General features: G+C 39.5%; 1 protein-coding gene across 5 annotated transcripts; it reads left to right on the plus strand.

Annotated features, from left to right (window-relative positions):
* Positions 1-280: 280 nt before the first annotated feature.
* cidec (cell death inducing DFFA like effector c) lies at positions 281-17,038 on the plus strand. 5 transcript variants are annotated; one of them, XM_052018170.1, is made up of 6 exons: positions 281-299; positions 9,923-10,002; positions 12,364-12,502; positions 13,289-13,438; positions 13,758-13,945; positions 15,431-16,447. In XM_052018170.1, the coding sequence occupies exons 2-6, from the start codon at positions 9,950-9,952 to the stop codon at positions 15,564-15,566; spliced, it is 666 nt and encodes a 221-aa protein (XP_051874130.1). In that variant the 5' UTR covers positions 281-299; positions 9,923-9,949; the 3' UTR covers positions 15,567-16,447. The 5 variants fall into 5 exon arrangements, with proteins under 5 accessions (XP_051874130.1, XP_051874126.1, XP_051874128.1 ...); XM_052018166.1 differs by lacking the exon at positions 281-299 and adding an exon at positions 7,113-7,230; XM_052018168.1 differs by lacking the exon at positions 281-299 and adding an exon at positions 7,369-7,423.
* Positions 17,039-17,984: the final 946 nt, after the last annotated feature.

Here is a 17,984-nt window from a genome sequence, read left to right on the forward strand (position 1 = left end):
AACAGAAAAGAATCAAAAAGAAACATAATCATCCCAAAAATTAGTAAGTGGTTACTAGAAAAAAAACTCAAAGGAAAAAAAAATAGAAAACAGAAAGTGTTCATAACGAGAAATGTGAAATCATTCAGTAGGAGTTTCCAGAAAACTCTGGGCTTCTTCCAAGGATCGAAACCATTTTTGCGAGCCGTTTTTAAGTATGATCCTGAGTCTTGCCGGGAATCGAAGTGACGGCTTGTACCCTTTCTGATACAGATCCAACATAACCTTTTTGAATTTAACCTGTTCCTTCATAACCTCTGGTGAGTAATCTTCAACAATTCTAATTTGATAGCCTTGGAAATTAATCATCCCTCAACGACGTGCCTCCTGAATTAGAAGCTCCTTAGTTTGAAAATCATGGAGAGAGATGATAATTGATCTGGGTTTAACTTGTGTAGGAGGTTTGAAAAAAGATATTCTATGTGCTCAATCAACCTTAGGCAAAGGTTCTAGAATACCAGGGAATAATTGAGCCAAAAACTTTGCAAAAAATTCCATCGGTTGATTACCTTCAGTCTTCTCTGGTAGTCCTAGAATACGAAGATTGGATCTTCTGCTCCTGTTTTCTAAGTCAATAATCTTCAGCTTTAATCTTTCGTTGTCTTTGGCTTGTTTTTTATAAAGGCTCTGTAAATCATCGATTTTCCCATCCAAAACCGAAAGAGAGGCTTCGTTCACTTCAATTTGTCCTTCATGATCTTCCAGTCTTCTTTGAAAAGAATCAAGTTTAGCATTAATTTGTTTAAGCTGCTTGAAAATAGCTTCTAAAGTTACAGGAGGAACATCTTCCTTAGTGGTTTTCATAGCACCCCTTGTATTCATAGTAAAATAAAATCACGTTTAAATTTACTACCAAGGGTGAAAAGGAAGAATTTCAAGTCAGGTTGAAAAGGTTAGATACAGTGAGAGCAGCAGCAGCAAATAGCTGTTACTCCATCTACGGCCAGCAGAGACTCCCCCAATGAGCTTCACTAAAGCATTATCCAAACTCAACTACTGAGCTAAGAGTGGGCTCACCAAAAATTTGGTCTAAGGGAGACCTAGAAGCGGTAAGGCAGGTGGAAGTGTTTAGTGAAGAGGACCAGGACATGAGGCCCAGGCATCTGGAGGCACAGGAGCAATTATGCAAGTAAGGGAAGGGAAAGACTCCAAGTGTGACCTAACCAAAGTTTTATACAGCTGCAACATGACTTCCTTCCTCATGTACTCGATGCCCCGACGAATGAAGGCAAGAATGCCACATGCCTTCTTTACCACCCTATCTACTTTGGGTGGCCACTTTCAGGGAGCTATGCACTCGAATCCCAAGGTTCCCCTGTACATCAATGGTGCCATTAACTCTATACTTTCCCCTTACATTTGACCTTCCAAAGTGTTACATCACATACTTGCCCGGATTAAACTCCATTTACCATTTCTCCGCTCATATCTGTAACTGATTTCTATCCTGCTGTATCCTTTGGCAACCTTCTTCACTATCAACTCCTCCAATCTTTGTGTCGTCTGCGAACTTACAAACCCACCCATCTACATGTTCATCCAAGTCGTTAGTATGCATCTCAAGCACTAGGATCTGCTGTTTCTGGGCAGGGATATCCCTGTCAGTGCTGTAGGTGGGATGGGAATGTCTCGTGTGCCACTCAGAGTCAAGGGTCACAGTGGGTTTGCCCTTCTCCACTTCTGACAGGTGGATCCTCCCTGATCTCCTCACTGCTGTTGGCCATGCCTTCAGCTGTCCACCTCTGAACTCTGGAACTCACTCCCGAAGCCTTGCCTCTGTAGAAGATCCACTGTAAAAGGCACCTCGTGACCAAGCTTTTGGTCAGCTGACCAAGTAATGTCATTGGCTGCCATATCCTGTGACAGAAATATGGAGGAATTTCAGTATTATAGGGGTGAACGGGGTTTAGAATTTGCAAAAGGCTAGGTCAAGAATAGACTTAAACTGGCAGATTAGACTCATAAAACTGGAGATGTTATTGAATTGGATGGAGGACAATGATCAAGTCTTCCTAAGTTACTGGAAGCATAGCAGATGCTCATCAAGTCCTGAATTTAGTTGAGCTGGTTCAAGCAGTCCACGAGTTGCATTTTATTCTCAGTTTCATCTTACTTAAGGTAATGGAATTCAGGCACTTAGCACTTTCACTTTACTGAGCTGACCTTTGAGAATTTAACTCTATTAAGAAATCCAAAGGGCATACTTTACTTGGGGTGATGCAGGGAGGACCTGTACAGTACCTTACTATGTTCTGCAGGGCTGGAGTGGGAAGGCTGTGTTGTCACTGAACTGTATGGAATGATGTACAATAAGCCATTGTAGACTCTATGATGGCAATTGAGAGCAAATTCGTTTGTATGCACTTGCACTGCAGTGACCACGATAAAGGCTTTACAAAATATTTGGGAGATTGCTGGAAGGGTTACTGAACACAGCAGTCCTGTTAGAATTCCCAAATTGTTAACAAGGCTTAAACACCACCAAAAGAGCAGCAATCCCTTTGGGTTCATAGAAAGAAAAGTTTTAATTTAACCATTTGCACATTGTTACTTCCAGAGCATGGTTACAATTACTATCTAGGCAATGCTGGCTAGGCAAGATCACAAACACAGCAAGGAACCAAGTCCTGGATTAATCCAATAAAACGAACCACTGGAGGAACTCAGTGGTCAAGCAGCATCTGTGAAGGCAAATGGATAGTCAACTATCTCTTTAACTCTACAGATGCTGCTTGACATATTGAGTTCCTCCTGCAGTTTGCTTTTTGCTCCAGATTCCAGCATCTGAAGGCTTTTGTGTCTCCATCTCACCTACAGGTCCGCACTCCAGTGGTCTTACATTGAAGTGTCACACGAGAGTGTGTGCGGTTAGTTCCCTGGAGTGTGGCTGACCCCATGTGGTGAGCATGCTTCACGGATTTAAGATGACTCTTGTAGACATACCCATCTGAGAACTGATGGTGGTCCCTTCTCAAATGTCAACCATCACCACCACAAAATGGCCAACACAACCCATTTCCTCCATTCCTCCCCAACACACCATCCCTCAATTCAAATGCATCTCAATATTGCAAACATTTTATTTTTTACTGCTATCTTCCAGTTGGTCTTGACCAGTTGGTGACTTGATTTTCAATCAACAAAACTTTTCCTTTTCTGTCCTGTTCATCAATTTTATCTCTTAGATAAAGAACCTAGCTGGACTCATTGAAACAGAGGTAACACAATTAACTTGCTTTCTCTTCTACTCTGAAGACATACAAATACAATTAATATAATACAATTAATATCCCGCATTCAAACTGCTATGACTAACCATTCAAAACAGTTTCAGGATAAAGCATTAAAAGTGTTACTCGTGCATAAAGAAACCTTAATGTAACCAAATAAACTGAGACAGGAAATCCTCCTATCTGTAGCACAAAACTCATTCAAACCCATATTGAGAGGGCTATAAATAACATGCCAATAAAATGTCATTTCCTTTACCGAAACCTGCACACAAACAGAAATCCTTTCAACAATGTTCAGCAATTTTTTCTCTCCCTTGATCTCTTCTCCTCCAATATTCTCCTGCAAACGTTAGTATCTTTCACTTTTCTTGCCCCATGGACTTTTGTTGACTAAAATTGGACATTAGGTGCATCACTAGCGATCCTTCTTCCTGAGACAATTAACCATTAGGTTCAAGAGACTGTGATATCACAACATGTCTCGTTCAGTTCAGTAAACTGCAGTTGATCACTACTCCTGGATCTGGAGTCATAAGACCATAATAAAAGAGGGTTCTTTAAGCCTGGTCCTTCAGTTGCAAGGTTATGACGGAACTTCTACCTAAAGTCTACTTTACAGCAGATTTTCATATCCCCTGTTACAACATCTGTCAATCTGTCTTGAATTGACACAAAAACCAAATCATCACCATTAAAAAATGAGCTGTTTTTGCAGAAAAATGTTTAACTATATTTCATTTTAAGTTTTACATGTATAGATGCAGTAATACAGCACAATTATAATTAAAGATATGAATTAAAGAAGTCATAACATGAAACACATATCCCTTCCCATTTTAATTAATGAGGACATTTGAATCTTTTTGAATGATTTCCCCATGCAGAAATATATTCATAGAAATGTGCTTGACTAACCATTTCCAGCATTCTTCTACAATGGATAAATGTTATGTCCAGATTTATTGTTCTCATCAGCAACTACAGAATGATTAACTTCTCAAGTGAAAGACTCATTAGTAATTATCATCACCAATAAAAACGGAAAGAAATGGATAGTGGCTTGTAGATGTCATTTCACTTTTTACACTGAAATGGTCAAGGCGATAACTACTGAGAAATACTACTCATGATGCTTGACCATAAGAGCAGCAAACCCTCTGATCCTTTCTGGCTTGGTCATCACATCCAGCTTTTGCTGGGAAAGATGCCTGTGAAAACTTTGTAAAAATACAAATTCCAGCTTCAGTGTTCCATGTCTGTCTACCACTGCGGTTGGCCTTTTTTTTTGTTGAAAATCAATCTGTTAGTCTCATCCAAGGAGTCGGTGAGGATGGCTGATAACCTATTCCATGCTACCCATTGCCTTCAGCAGAGAGTTTGTTCAGATTATAACCAAGACAGTGCTGCAATTACCCAAATCATATCCCCTATTATGTGCTACAACTGCATCCACAAAATTCACTTCAAAACACCTGCACTTAGTACCATTGCAAACGTTCACAAGTTGCTTCATCTACTTGAAGAACTCTGAAGAATGCCATTAGCTGGAACCCTCTTGTATCCTGGAAGCTGTCCATCAATGAATGAAGATTACATAGAACAGGACAGCACAGAACAGGCCCTTCGGCCCACAATGCTATGCCAACATAGCTATTCCCTCCTACCTACAGAATGCCCATATCCTTCTATTTTCCTCGCATTCATGTGCATATCTTCCAGCATATCTTGGATCATGTTCTAATTAAGGTATTGACAACTACAGGAATATTTAACTGATCTGGTGTTCCCTCTTCAACGTTAGGAGAATCAGGAGTTATGGAGAACAGGCAAGTTGAGGACAAAATCAGAACATTCATGACCTTATTGAATGGTGGAACAGGGCTAGAGGCTATATGGCCTATTTCAGCATCTATTTTTATGCATTCTGACCCATCTACCAACGAAAGATCATTTAGTATTTACCCTACAGCTTTAAATAAATGGTATTAACCAGTGCACATTATTAAATAGGCACCAGTGCCTGGTTTAGTGCTTTTATAAATTAGTTCTGGTGTTAATAGAATTGAACAAAGCTCCTTAATAGTCAATTATATATGCTAAGGGAGCATTGAGAACTTTATGGAGGTGGATGAGAAAGAAAGACTATTGAAACTGATTTAGGAAGAAGAGAATCCAAGACCCAATGTAGTGTCAGTGCCTCTGAGTTATGAAGGTTCTGGGGTCAAGTCTCACCACAGAGAATTTTGCATAAAAACCTAAGTTGATTCCAGTGCAGTAATGGGGGAATGCTCCCCATACAGAAGTGCTGTCTTTTGGAAAAGACAATCCAATATTCTGCCAGATGTTAGGTGGAGTAGAAAGATGCAACGGTTTGTATAGAAGAAATGGGTTTTATCCCCAGTGTCCTGGTCAATGATTTCCTCCCATTGTCAGTAAAAGCAAATCATCTGTTTGTTACCCAATTCCTTCCTCTGGGAGCCTGTTGTACACATGTTGACTGCTAGTTTTTCCATATTACAGGAGGGAGTAGATTTCAGAAATACTTCATTGTCTGTAAGATGTCGTCAAGAGGACGTGCAGCAACAAAATCAGATACAATCCATCTCTTTCTGACATGCGTTCAAGTAACCCTGTAATACCGGTGCACTTTGTTCAGCAGAAGCACACTACCACGGGTCCACTACATGAGACAAGCTCATTCTGCCAGAACTCATGACAGTAGATTTACACGATGATAAGTGATGAGGAATTTCTATTAACCCATCTATGTTCAGCCATCAACATCCTAAAATCCATCAGTGCAGAACACAGATTGTTCTTTGATGATTATGAGAATTTTTCAGTTAATCATCTATTGGGATTTTTTTTGTAATGTAGTGTTTCCTGATACTAGTCCTATATTTACTTCTGATTAACCTGAAACTCTTTTGTTCTAGTTGTAAATATTTTAATTTAAGCAACTTTCTGTATTTAAGAGACTCTTGAACAGACCTCTTGTACCGTAAAGATGAATTCTTGATCTCTCAGTCTACCTCATGGTGACCATTGCACTTCATTTGCCCACCTGCACTGCACTTTCTCTGCAACTGTAATTCTACATTCTGCACCCTGTTATTGTTTACCTTCTGTACTAGCTCATGTACTTATAGAACATAGAACAGTACAGCACAGCACAGGCCCTTCGGCCCACAATGTTGTGCCAACATAGCTATTCCCTCCTGCCTACAGAATGCCCATATCCCTCTATTTTCCTCACATTCATGTGCTCATCCAAGCCCTTCTTGAAAGCCCCCAATGAGTTTGTCTCCACCACCTTATCAGACAACGAATTCCAGGCATCCACCACTCTCTCAGTAAAAAACGTACCCCTCACGTGTGTTCTGAACCTACCCCCTCTCACCTTAAATGCCTCTGGTATTGGATGTGTGGAATGATCTGTCGGGATGGCGTGCAAGACAAAGCTTTTCACTACATGTGACAACAATAAACCAATTACCAATCTATACTAACAACAATTTTACACAGTTTACTTAGCATTTACTTCAGGATTCTAGTTTAGAGAAGCCGGTTCTGACAGAGCATTTTGACACTCTCCGTGACTGAAGTCTGATGCAAAACTCACCCAATCTGTAGCATCCACTAACTGTGGTGTGAGTGAGTAACTGGTTTAATTGCCGGGGTCTGTGTGATAGGTTCAGTGTTAATGAATGTGAGATCATTGTTAAATGTGATCAGATGATAACTGTGCAACAGGTGTATATAAGTCTGGGGCTGTGCTTCTAAAGTATCAGTCTGGACTTTTAAAATAAAAGTAAGTAGCGATTTCATTGAGTTTACGCTTGATCTCATAGAGCTATGTCATCCTTCTAATCAAGTATTAGTGAAATATTAAGAGGGAAATCGGAGTTTTGATTATTTTAACGCATCCTTATTGGGTCAGCGGTGGGCATTACAGCCGGTGAGTGGATTCGAAGATTAAGCATGTAAATAATCGACCTAAAAGATCTTCCAATCTATGTAGTCCTCATGGCTGCAGTTATCGGAAACGAGCACTCCAAAGACACACTTTGTGATCACGGTTGGTGTTGGACTAAGGCAAAAATCTAACCAGGTTTGCTCCGCTCCCCTGGACCGCTACACTTCGACCAGATGTAACTATTCCACTTCTGGTATAGCTAGGTAGTGGGGGGAGGGGATCCTTTGGCAGGCTGCAGTAAGTGTTTACAGTTTACCAAACAAAAAAAAATGACCTTCCGTAGGAACTTGCACTTCAGAAATGAATTGAGGAAACGCGAGGGATTCTTAAGTTTAATTAACGGGCCTTTTTATTAATTTCTAGTGTAATGTGAAACTCTAGGCATAAATTAAGAATGTTTAAAAACGGTATGTAACCAACCTAATTTAAAAATGCGGAAGCAACCAGCCATACTGTCTACACAACTAATTTAATGCTGAACTGCTTTGTGGTTTGACATCTGTTCTGTGCTTCAGAACCTCGGTTTAAATCAGATTAGAAACTAAAACTGTTGCCAGACTTCATCTGATTAAGAGATGGGAATTGAAGAGGTGCTGAACACCGGTTAGTTATCTGGGGGCATCTAGAAGTGTCCCTAGGTAACTGACCAAGTCGTTTGGTTTTTGTGTATAAATGTTGTATTCTAGCTCAGTAAACTAAGTAGGTTTCAATAACGTGTGATTTAATGATTGAGTACTGTCATTCCAATTTTGTCATAAAATCCAGTTCATCCATTGATATTTTCTCCCCTGTTCCATTTTTCTCCTCTTTCCAGCTCCTATCACTCTCCAAAATGTTGTACTAAAGGCTTGTCTCTTTCTGGCACTTCATTTTCCACTGGTGTGTAGATGTGGTCAACAAAGACCAGTTGGTGCTGCAATGTCACCTTTCCTCCCCCTGCTCCATTATCTGCTAATTTGTTTTCTACAATAGAATTATTGAACAAAGTTTGTATGGCAGGAATTAAAATGACTTGAGTTATCCTGCTGGGCAATGTGGCTGAAACAGATTCTGTTCCATCCTTTTACTCCTGTTTTAGAAGTCCCAATGGTCATCTTGGTTTTTCTTTTTCTTTTAAAACAAAAAGAATATTTGTCTTGTGATATGCTACCCTTTTGTCTAAGCTGTTTCCTTTGTAATGAGACTATTGATTTGAGTTGAATGTTAGAGTTCCCATTCTGGGAAATGACTCTGCAAAGAGTTCATGTTGCTGAGTCGGGCAATTCGCTAACATTTGCCGAAAAGAATTTGTTAAATCATTATCTTTTCCTACTTGGATACAGTGCTCTAATTTGGGTTCATTATATAACAATCAATGCACTTGTGCAATAGCTGAACTAATGTGTACTCCTTGTGCTTTGAATTGGAGATTGTTTTGCAACATTTGGCTTTGTTCATGCTGAAACTTTTTTTTACAGAACCTTACTGGAATTTCTACTATACTGTATCTCTAATCAATTGTCTTATCTGCAGATGTGAAAAATGTTGCTGCCATGCACCTTTAATTAAGTTGGACCATAAGTTATAAGAGTGGAGTTGGGCCATTCAATCTGTCGAGACTACTCTGCCATTCAATCATGACTTTTTTTCTATAAATCCCCATTCTCCTGCCCACTGAGTGGGAAGAGTGCCCCAACTTCAGTTAGTTCTTGAACTGTAACAGCACCTCCTGTATCAATCATCAGGTTCCCCATTGTAATTAATGATTTCAATTGACCTTACCAAATGATTTAAAGATCAAGACTAATTTGTGAATTCTCAATTTGTTTTTAAAAATCTAGAAGTCTGGTTCTGTACAAAAATCATTCCACTTCAGGGTAGGCTGGAAGAAAATTGTCCTTTTGAAATGTGGTGCTGTTAAACACATTGATCAACACTCCCTCTTTTTATGCTGACGTAGTATTGTGGAGTAGGAATTTTAATGGCAGAACTTTGACCTACTTGAGTCATTGATTTTACTGAAACATTGAACTTTGGAAAACTAGTCAGACTCTAGTATGTGGGCAAAAGAGAGAGACTTGAAACTCGGAGTGTTTTTTTAAATATTAGTATCAGCTAAAGTGAGTATTGTCTTTTTACTTATCTACACTTTCTACTTGACTCTGGGATATTGGGCAGTGTTTTAAATCTGTACAAGTTGATTTACTTTGTGCTGCTTCAGTTCAATCCTTCTCCATAAATCACTGGAACATTCCCATGCATTGAAACTGTCAGTGTACAAGCAACCTGCCTGAAATTTTCCTTTAGGGTGTTGTGTACATCCATCTCTTGCTTGCTGTAGCCCATGATTGGTAACAATTTAGTTGTAATTCCTATTAATTTTCGTGTATTATGTCTGAAGAGTGTGTCCTTCAATTAAGTGTTATTTTGGGGAATGTAGTTATTGACTGAAGGTGAATGTGTAATGTGTGGCTACCTGCTGCAGATGTAGTTTCTATACAGCATGTTGCTAAGTTTGATGGTGTAGGGGCTTGCCTTTACCCTTGTCAGATGGTACTTTTTTTTCCTCTGGATTGGTGAGGAGGGAGGTAGGTGGTTTGATTAAAAGATTATTGTGGTGCAGAATTGTTCTTGATCTGGGCATTCACCTAACTGAAAACTTTAAGTGTTAACTTTTGCAAATTATTTTTAACAGGTCTTTGGGTTTTCATAAAGGCTAAAAATGGAATATGCAAAGAAGTCCCTCAGTTTCTTGTCTTCCAGTTCCATCTCCAGGTAATATCTCCACAGATACAATGATCCTTCAGTGCACACAGTTCCCTGCCTGGTTGTGACCACTGGATTTCCATGACCCAATAGTAACTGTACAGAAGCTTGTACTATTGGTTCTGTAACATTCTCACTCTGGCTCCAGTGTGGTGGATGATGTTTATAATTCCCTTGCCATGACTGGACTAGAAGCCATTCACTCTTGGACAGTTCTGAAACTGCAGGAAGCTAGCAGAGGCAATAATAAATCACAACTTTTCTGAGACTGGTTGAAGGGAAACGTGAATAACTGATAAGCCTACAGTATTTAAATCTCTCTTGGATTTGAACCAGTATACTGATTTGTATTTCCTTCAAGCCCCTGATATCAACTCCAAGTCTACTATATTTCTGGAAACAAGAGACTGCAGATGCTGGAATGTAGAAGAAAACCATGCTGGGTGCACTTGGCTAGTCAGCCAGTATCTGTGGAGACACATGTGAAATCTGAAACTTCAGGTCAATACCCTGCATCAGGACTGAGGGAAGAAGAAAGATAGAATTAATGGGGAGAGGGGGTGGAGAGACAGAGACTGGTAGGTGATGGGTGGAACCAGATGGGAGGGGATGATGGAACCAGGGAGGGGATGGGGAAAAGTGTCCAAAAGGATGAAACTAAGTGGGAGGAGTACACTTGGGGTGTGGGTTACCTGAAACTTGAAAATTCAATGTTCATAGCAACTTGTTTTTCTCATTCCTCTCCATATTATGGAGAGACCAAACACCTCATTATTCTGCACAGGGAGCTTGCAACCCAATGGTATGAACAAACAATTTTCCAATTTCGGGTTATCTACCCCTTGGTAGACCTCTCCTCCCACAACTCACCTGTCCACCTAGTTTCTTCCTTGGTTTGCCTTTCCCATTCTCTCCTCACCTGGTTCCATCTACCCATCTCTTTTCCCCATTTGATTCCACCTATCACCTACCAGCTAGCCTATGCACTCCACCCCACTTTTCCCTGTACTGCTATGTACTAGTGTTTTCTTTCCTGATGCAGAGTCTCAATACCTTGCACCTTTTGCTGATTAACCGGAGTTCTTTCAGCATTCTGTTGCTTTCTACTACATTTCCTATTTATGTAAGTTGTATTCTGGCAAGGAAAAACTCATTGAGCATTGTTTAGTGGGGTTTGATGTAATAGTCCAGGCCTCTGGATCACCTTGCACCTTATTGTCTACCCGTAATGCACTTCCCTGTAACTGTGACACTTTACTCTGTATTCTGTTATTGCTTTTACTCTGTACTACCTCAATGCACTGTGTAATGAATTGATCTGTATGAACAGTATGCAAGACAAGTTTTTCACTGTACCTTAGTACAATTGACAATAATATACTAAAGTTCTTCCAGTATTCTGTTGCTTTCTACTACACTTCCTGTTTGTATTCCGGCAAGGAAAAATTTGTTAATTGAGCACTGTTTAGTGGGATTTGATGTAATAGTCCAGGCCTCCAGATTACTCGGAGAGATGGAGAAGGAATGTCTGTGATAAGAGGGAGACCAAGATTGTTCAGATTGTAATTGCTTTTGGTGCTGGTAGTTAGATATAAAAGAATATTGGAACTAAGATGCAGTGCACTTCAATTAGTGGCAATCTGAAGCAAGAGACTTCCTGAAATACCCAGCAGATCAGTGAACATCTGTGGAGAGGAGAAGCTGAGTTAATGTTCCATGTGGTTGACTTGCCTCTTTTCTGACCTAAACAGGAAAGACTGGTTGCTTGTTGCCTCTAGTTTCGACAACAAAAGACACTCTTATTTGGGACAAGCTGTTGCTTTGACTTGAGCTATTTCCTTCAACCTGTCTAGCCTTGTCAGTAATCATCATCCCACCATCTTGCATGCTTCTGTGTCAAGATCAATCTGTTACAGTAATCAGAACAGGACAAGTCAACGTAACCTTCCAGAAACCAGCCTGTTATCTTTATTAAGAAAAGAATTTAAAATTCACTACTTCAATGAACAGTCTTGTAGATATTAAAAGATGAGATTTCTTTATTAGTTGCATGTACATCAAAACACAGCGCAATGCATCTTGCATAGAATGTTGTGGGGGCAGCCTACAAGTGTCACCATGCTTCTGGAACCAACATAGCATGCCCACAGCTCCTACCCTGTATCTTTAGAATGTGGGAGGAAACTGGAGCACCCGGAGGAAACCCACGCAGACATGGGGAGAATGTACAAACTCCTTACAGACACAGAATTGAACCAAGGTTGTTGGTGCTGTAATAGTGTTATGCTAACTGCTACACATTACTATTGATCATTCTTTACAAGATAATCCAATAAAACTTGGGTGACCATCTGAGGTGTTTTTTCTTAGGTGTGTTTCTGCCAGTGCATCAGTAACTTCTCACCTGTTGAACAGTGGTCCACACCAAAGACCATTTAGAGTGTGCAACTGGGATCGGAGTTTGAAGAAAGGCATCATGGCAGAGGGTCTTCAGGATCTACTGGACAAGGTGACAATTATCTCCACAACTTTAGTGTGGACTGTAAACATCCAAATTCTCTCAACTCATTTACTCAAAACTGGATGGACACTGTTCGCACAATGGGGAGGGGGGAAATCTTGTGGCTGGTTGTCTTGCAATTCAGAAATTGTCTATCCCTTTAACATGAAAGTACAATAGTTTTCATAAAATTTGAAACCCATGTGGACTATCTGTCCATGTACAGGCTTGCCTGAAAGGGATACTTTAACTAGTGAGTTTTTGTTTTGAGTGGGGCTAGCAAAAACATTTTTATTGCAAATCCTTAATGCAAATTGGGCTTTTAATCTTCCACAATGTGGTGCTTCATCTTAAGTGTCTTGAGTTTCTTGACCTGTGACTGAAGTATGATTATGGTTTTGTCAGCACCAATATTTTCTTAATATTGTTCTTGGCAGTTAAAGGTGAGTGTCCAGGAATTGCCAATTTCATAGTACTGAAGTGGCTTAGCTGAGGGGTGACTCCTGTGCATTGGAGCACAGACATGCAATGTCATCAATGTTTCAGCATCATTGATAGAAACCTTGAGAGCAAGTAGAACTGGACAGATCTTCAATAAAGCTGCACTGGGATCTGCTGAGACTGTAACTGGTGGTGCACACCAATTCATTGGCTTTTTAATGAAAAGGTTTTCAGAAGTGAGCTTTAAAGTGAAAAACCAACAATTTAAATTTGTACTTGTATCAAGTTTTAATAAACTGACTTGGAGTGTGAGGTTTGGTATTTTGTTTCTTAAACAATTTTGCATTCTTTCAGGTCCAAGAATCACTACATACAACATCCAGTGTCTCACTTCTACTGGAGGAAGATGGGACCTTCATTGAGACTGAAGAATTCTTTCAGACAGTTTTGGATAACACCCTCTTCATGGTCATTGAAAAGGGGCAAAAATGGACACCACCAGAGGTGTGGACACTGGCATTATTTATTAATGAATTCTGTAATTTTGAATCATGACTTGAAGTAGTTTTCAACTGTAAATTCTTCCACTCCTTAAATGGCCAGGAGCTTTCACAGAAGCTCAACTTGCTTCCAAACCAGTTCAGATTAAGCCATTCTTCCATATAACATGCCCAACATTTCAAGGCTCAATTTAGTCCTGAATTCAAAATGGCTATTTTCCACATAACTATCAAGTGTGATCAACCAAATCATTCTGGAGAGGAATATACAAGTAGATTACATTTTCTGCTGCAGAATAAAATTTAGTTTTTATTTTTAACAGAATGTTGGCTTTCACCTGGGTTTCCGCAACAAATTGCGTAGAAGGAAAGATGTTGCCAGAATAACCTTTGACCTCTACAAAGAAAATCCTCAGGACTTCATTGGCTGCCTGAATGTAAAGGTGACCCTCTATGGCTCCTATTCTCTTTCATGTGATGTTCAGTGTATGGGAGCGAAGAAAATAATGAGGTAAGAATTGAGCTAAAAAGCATTGGACTGTTGAAATTAATTACTGTTCAAGAAATATTTTGAATAATTATTGATGAGACAGTGTTATAGTTGTCTTTGGGATGCTAAACTTTCTATTGCCAACTGCTAGTCCAACAAAAGTGAGTTATAAGTCAATGGGGTTACCCAAGCATTAGGGAAGATTTTTAAATTTATCAACTCTCTTTAGCTGTGTATTCATTCATGTTCATGAATGGGTGTCATAACAGAGGTTGCCCAACAGCCTTGGGTTATGAGAACCTAATTTGTTTTTGGGGTGGGATGTCTTTTGCTCCCATGCTTTGGATTGAAACAAACAGCCACCTTTGCATAGTCAGTAAAACTGAAGTAATCTTGGGTGACCATGGAATGCTTCTAAAGTGTTCTTCTGTTTCCAGTATAATCTTTGTTCTGCATCCCCTGCTAGTGTGATAGATCCCAGTACACTACTTCATGCAATATGCCCTTGCAATAGCCCAAATCACCAATTCTTCAGTCTTTAATTATTTGCTCTCTTCCCAGTTCCAAGATCTATCCTTGCATGCAACATATTACCTTGCAAAAATTGCACCAAAATATCCCCTTCCCTAACCTATTTTTACACTAACTTTGCATTCATCAACTTCAATTTCATTTGAACCTTTGAGTTGCTTCCACATTAATCTTGCCCCTCTATCATCATCCAGCTAACCATGTACTTCAACTTCTGTCATTGAATGCAAGCTTGACCTTTGTTTAGATTCTGCCCAAATCCCCCTCCAATTACTCTTTTATTAATCCCCCTTTGCCTCTTGCACTTGGTGCCTATATGCCACCTATTAACATACTTCGTCAGTTTTCCATCTCATGGAGAGAGATGACATGTAAACAAGGCCTTTTTGGCCCACCAAGCCTGCAACAACCAAGCACTCATTTACACTAGTCCTACATTAATCCCACATTATTTCCTCCCACATTCCCACCAATTCTTCCCCCCCCCTGCATACTAGGGGCAATTTGCAGTGGCTAACTAACTTTCAAAGCCACAAGTTTGAGATCTGGGAGAAGACCAGGGCACCCACAGGAAACTTGTGTGGCCATAGAGAACATGTAAACTTGTCACAGACAATGAGGCTGGGCTGAGGCAATTAGCTGTACCACTGACCTACCCATGTGGTCATGGTCTCCTTGATGGAGACTCATTAGATCTAGTACTTCCATGCTTGATGGGGCTGGCTCTATTTTCTACTGTAGCTGCAAACATATTTTTACAGAACTAATTGGATCCAACCACTTTGCTTTAATGTGCTGCAAAGAGGAAATGCAGAAATGAGAAGTTCTGGTTTCTACTAAATCTTAAAAGGTACTTGGCTGCATGGCAGAAAATGGGGACTTGGGTTATGTGGTTAATTGTGCTGACAGAAGTTCTCTGTATAACATTATACAGACTTGCCTGTTTATCAATGATCTCTTTTCCTTCCATATTAGGGAAGCCTTGCGTTTGACAATGTTCACAATGCAAGCTACAGGACACATTCTACTTGGAACTTCAAGCTATGTCCAGCAGCTGTTGGATGAGGAGGAACAGCAGGCAGCAGGGAAACCCTTCCATCTTCTTGAATGAAGGACACAAGCCCTATCTATTCATAGAATACATTAATGACTACTTTCATAAAACTTTTTGGCACATTTTATATAACTATCAGGTATGCTCATTGAATACTGGAATGGTGAGTAATTTTACCAACAGACCTTGAGTGATATGGCTCAATGATCTGAGGTTGTTTGCAAAAACTTCATTGTCAATCCTGATCATAGAACCACACTAGAACAAGAACATGTTTGCAATAATATGGCCTAAATGTTTTAGTGGAATAACTGCATTGTGGGAATAATCACCAGTTAATCACTAGAGATTCCTATATCAGTACACTCAATCAATTTGAAAAATGGAATATTAGTCACCATTTTTGGAGCTTTGTCCCTTTGTGCTCAGGTGGTGCACAACCCAGTGTTGGTTTTCGTTAGCTTCCACTTACAGTAAAACTAAGTGTGCCCTTAACCACATTTGTTTTGCCTAAAACCTGTACTTGTCACCCTCCTGTAAAATTTATTCAAAGTGTCCACTTAAGTCTGCAATTGCAATAGTTAGCTGTAATCTAGGATGACTATTTATAACTATCTAATTTTATTCTCAATTGCAAAGGGGATTTCTATTAAAATGGGTGACCACAGGCTTTGACTTGCAATCCATTGTACTTGCTGTGGTCAGAGTTGATTTCTAAGCCATTCAACAGTGACCTTTTTAACAGAACTAAAACTGTCAAAGTGACAATGATGGAGCAATCTAGTCAAGTTCAACTGTGGTTATAGCAAGAGTTCTTGCCACAGGGAAAAACTGAATTAAATGCAATTTAATTGTAAATCTAATGGTGAAAATTAATGTATAAATTTGCCTCTATGTAAATACAGAATATTTATCTGAATCTACTCTTGGTGTACTTGTCCTTCAACTCTGCCTTCAGTTATTTCTAGCTTGACTGGTTCAGTTAAATTGCAAAATCCTAGATGGCTTTCAAAGTGCAGGTTACAAGCCATCCACTTCTAATATCAATAGAAAACCAAGAATAAGGCCACATGTGATGTACTGTTTCTTTTTGTTTTTAATCTTATTGCAGTTTTGCAATGTTCAGCAGGTCAGACAGCATCTAGGAAAAAAATGGTTGACATTTCACTTTTATATCCTTCATCAGAACCAAAAGGTCCTGGACATGTTAACAGTCTCACTTTTCTGTAGATGCTGAGTGTTTCACACTTTCTATTTTCACTTCAGATTTCCAGCAACTGCTTGATTTGCAGTATTTGGGAATTCAATCCATCTAAATTGTTCATTTATTGGAAAATTAGTTACCTCATTTTCACACTAAACCCAAAATGTAACTTTAATTCAAATTGGTGTCATTGATATTTGGTTTACAGTGAATATTAATTCTAATTGCAAACACTTCATTGCTGAAGGTCTACTGTAGTTTTTCAAATGGTTATTATCTTAACTGGGTATATATATTCAATAAGTGAAAATATTGCTCCTGCCTTAAACAAGAAACACAACCACACCAGTAAGCCTTAATGGTTACAAAACCACTTGGGTGTGCCAGGTGATGTTGCTTGTCTTCTCTGAGCAACTTGTTTGACCTCATTAGTTTGTTCTTTTGGGTTTGGTGCTTTCCATTTTTACTTTAGTAGTCCAATCCTAGCCTTAATTCTGACGATGTCAGCCTAAGAAAGAATAAGGAAATTCTGGCAGTTGACAGTGTAATCACCATCAAAATTCAAGTGTGCAAGTTGTTGCTCTTGGGAATGATCACTTTGTAACTCCCATTAATTCTTCCAATATAATTTAACACTGATTTCTCTGCACTCATTCACTCTTGCCTATAGTGTTCTATTTCCAGGAGGATTTTGCTTCTTTAGTGAAGTTTTTGTTTTCCCTCATTTCCTCTACAGGGAAGTGATAGGAAAACCTTAAACAAATCACTTCCACAGCTTGGGTGATCTCCCTCTGCAAATACAGATATCACTGCTGAAACTCATCACAACCTCCTGCATTAGCCTTGGCTACATGAGGAAGAACATTTCAGGATCTCAGCCCCAACACTAAGCTCCACACTAGCGTGCCTTTCTCTCCTCTCATCTTTGAAGATGTAGACTAATGGGATTAATATATCACCATCACCACAATGTGGTTTCAAATCTTCTACACATGTGAAATCAAGTTTGCACAATGGTGCTGCAGATCTTTCATTAAACTGTGAGTTGCTTTTGAACTGGTACATACATGGGTGAGAAACCTACAGCTAAAGAACATTACCCAAAGTACTTGTGATTTGTTCTTCTAGTCACTTTAAAGAGCAGTAAGTCAGAGTGTGCCGATGCAAATTCTAGGCAGTGGGTTTAATACTTTCTAAATCTTCACAAGATCAACCAATAAAAGCTTCCAATCCATTTATAATCAGGCACACTTCGGTACCATTACAGACCT

The sequence above is a fragment of the Pristis pectinata genome, chromosome 6 (genome assembly GCF_009764475.1).
Source record: "Pristis pectinata isolate sPriPec2 chromosome 6, sPriPec2.1.pri, whole genome shotgun sequence".
Taxonomy (NCBI): domain Eukaryota; kingdom Metazoa; phylum Chordata; class Chondrichthyes; order Rhinopristiformes; family Pristidae; genus Pristis; species Pristis pectinata.

Coding starts and splice junctions, on each gene's coding strand:
- cidec (XM_052018170.1), top strand. CDS start 9,950: ATGGAATATGCAAAGAAGTCCCTCAGTTTCTTGTCTTCCAGTTCCATC. Junction 13,439..13,757: donor AAAAATGGACACCACCAGAG/GTGTGGACACTG, acceptor TATTTTTAACAG/AATGTTGGCTTTCACCTGGG. Junction 13,946..15,430: donor GGAGCGAAGAAAATAATGAG/GTAAGAATTGAG, acceptor CTTCCATATTAG/GGAAGCCTTGCGTTTGACAA.